The 1,712-nt window shown below is 40.0% G+C and overlaps 1 protein-coding gene across 1 annotated transcript; it reads left to right on the top strand.

Annotated features, from left to right (window-relative positions):
* Nucleotides 1-951, top strand: LOC308258002 (olfactory receptor 5L1-like; the record flags this gene model as incomplete). The annotated part of the gene is made up of 1 exon (XM_080688232.1): nucleotides 1-951. One exon carries the CDS (start codon nucleotides 1-3, stop codon nucleotides 949-951), a length of 951 nt encoding a protein of 316 aa, XP_080544358.1.
* Between the last annotated feature and the right edge of the window lie 761 nt (nucleotides 952-1,712).

Here is a 1,712-nt window from a genome sequence, read left to right as displayed (position 1 = left end):
ATGGGGGAGGAGAATTGCACTATTTTGACAGAGTTCATTCTTCTTGGATTAACAGATGTACCTGAGCTGAGAGTCTTTCTTTTCATAGTGTTCCTTCTCATATATGGAATGACAGTTTTGGGAAATGTGGGCATGATTGCACTGATCCAGGTCAGCTCTCGACTTCACACTCCCATGTACTTTTTCCTCAGCCACCTGTCCTTTATAGATTATTGCTATTCCACAATCATTGTGCCAAAGATGCTAGCTAATATTGTAAACGAAGACAAAGCCATCTCCTTCCTGGGATGCATGGTGCAGTTTTACTTATTTTGTGTTTATGCAATCAGTGAAGTCTTCCTGCTGGCCGTTATGGCTTATGACCGCTTTGTGGCCATCTGTAACCCACTGCTGTACATGGTCACCATGTCCCGGAATCTCTGTGTGAAGCTGGTGTCTTGCTGCTACCTCGGTGGGACTGTGTGTGCTCTGATTCACTTGTGTTTAGCTCTTGAGATCACATCGTACAGATCAAACGTGATGAAACATTTCTTTTGTGATCTGCCCCCTCTCTTATCTCTTGCTTGCTCTGATGTCTCTATGAATGAACTGCTGCTATACATTGTGGCCTCATTGAATGAGGTCACCACCATCGTGATTATCCTCACCTCCTATTTGTTTATTCTCATCACCATCCTCAGGATGCCCTCTGCAGAGGGACGACGCAAAGCCTTTTCCACCTGTGCCTCCCACCTCACCGCCATCATTGTCTTCCATGGTACAATCCTTTTCACTTATTTCCACCCCAGTTTGGGCAACAGTGCAGATACTGACGAGGTGGCCACAGTGTTCTACACAGTAGTGATTCCCATGCTGAACCCCCTGATCTATAGTTTAAGGAACAAGGATGTGAAAGAAGCTCTCAGAAAAGTTGTGAGTTCCAAAATATTTTCCTGGAGAATATTTTCTTAGCAGGACCCAGGATTCCATTTTCATTCATTTACCTTTGTGTCTCTGCACTTAACCAGTGCAAGGTTGAGCATATTTCAAAATTTGCACCCTCTACATTTGCTTTTATTCAATATAAAATCTTTTAAATGGGTAAGTGTATTGGACTGTTAAGATACCTAAATATAGTTTGTGGTAAAATCACACCTTCTGATCCATTATTGAAAGTACTGTTCATTTCAAAATTGAATTATTCTAATTTGACAATGAGGAATACACCTTTGCCAGTTTATGCACAGAGTGAGATTTCCATGTATATATATTCTCTTTGTTGCTGTTCACTGCTTGCTTCCTTTATTATATTTTTGTTGTTGTCATTGCAGTTTCTAATGTTTTTGGAACTTCAGGGACTAATATTGTAAAAATGGAGAACTAGTAATAATTATGTCAGAGAAATCTTAGGGAAGTTAGGTGACAGGTCATGTGTAAAAAGCTTAGGATGATTCATGGCACTTAATTAAGCCTCTGTTTCTGTCTCTGTTGCTCTGTCTACCTGTCTCTGTGTGCATGTGTATATAGGTTTAGAAAATGTATACATGCATTTAATAACCATAGTCATGAGAGCAGCATTTCTGACTTTGGCCTTTTCATCAGTTTATCTTTTACTTCTTTTTTAAAAATATATTTTATTGATTTCAGAGAGAAAGGGAGAGGGAGTGAGAGATAGAAACATCAATGATGTGAGAGAATCATTGATCAGCTGTCTCAGGCACACCCCCAACTAG

Source organism: Plecotus auritus (assembly GCF_963455305.1).
Source record: "Plecotus auritus genome assembly, chromosome: 9".
NCBI lineage: Eukaryota > Metazoa > Chordata > Mammalia > Chiroptera > Vespertilionidae > Plecotus > Plecotus auritus.
The sequence above is the reverse complement of the archived record's forward strand: the minus strand, read 5'-3'. Positions and strand labels throughout refer to the sequence as shown.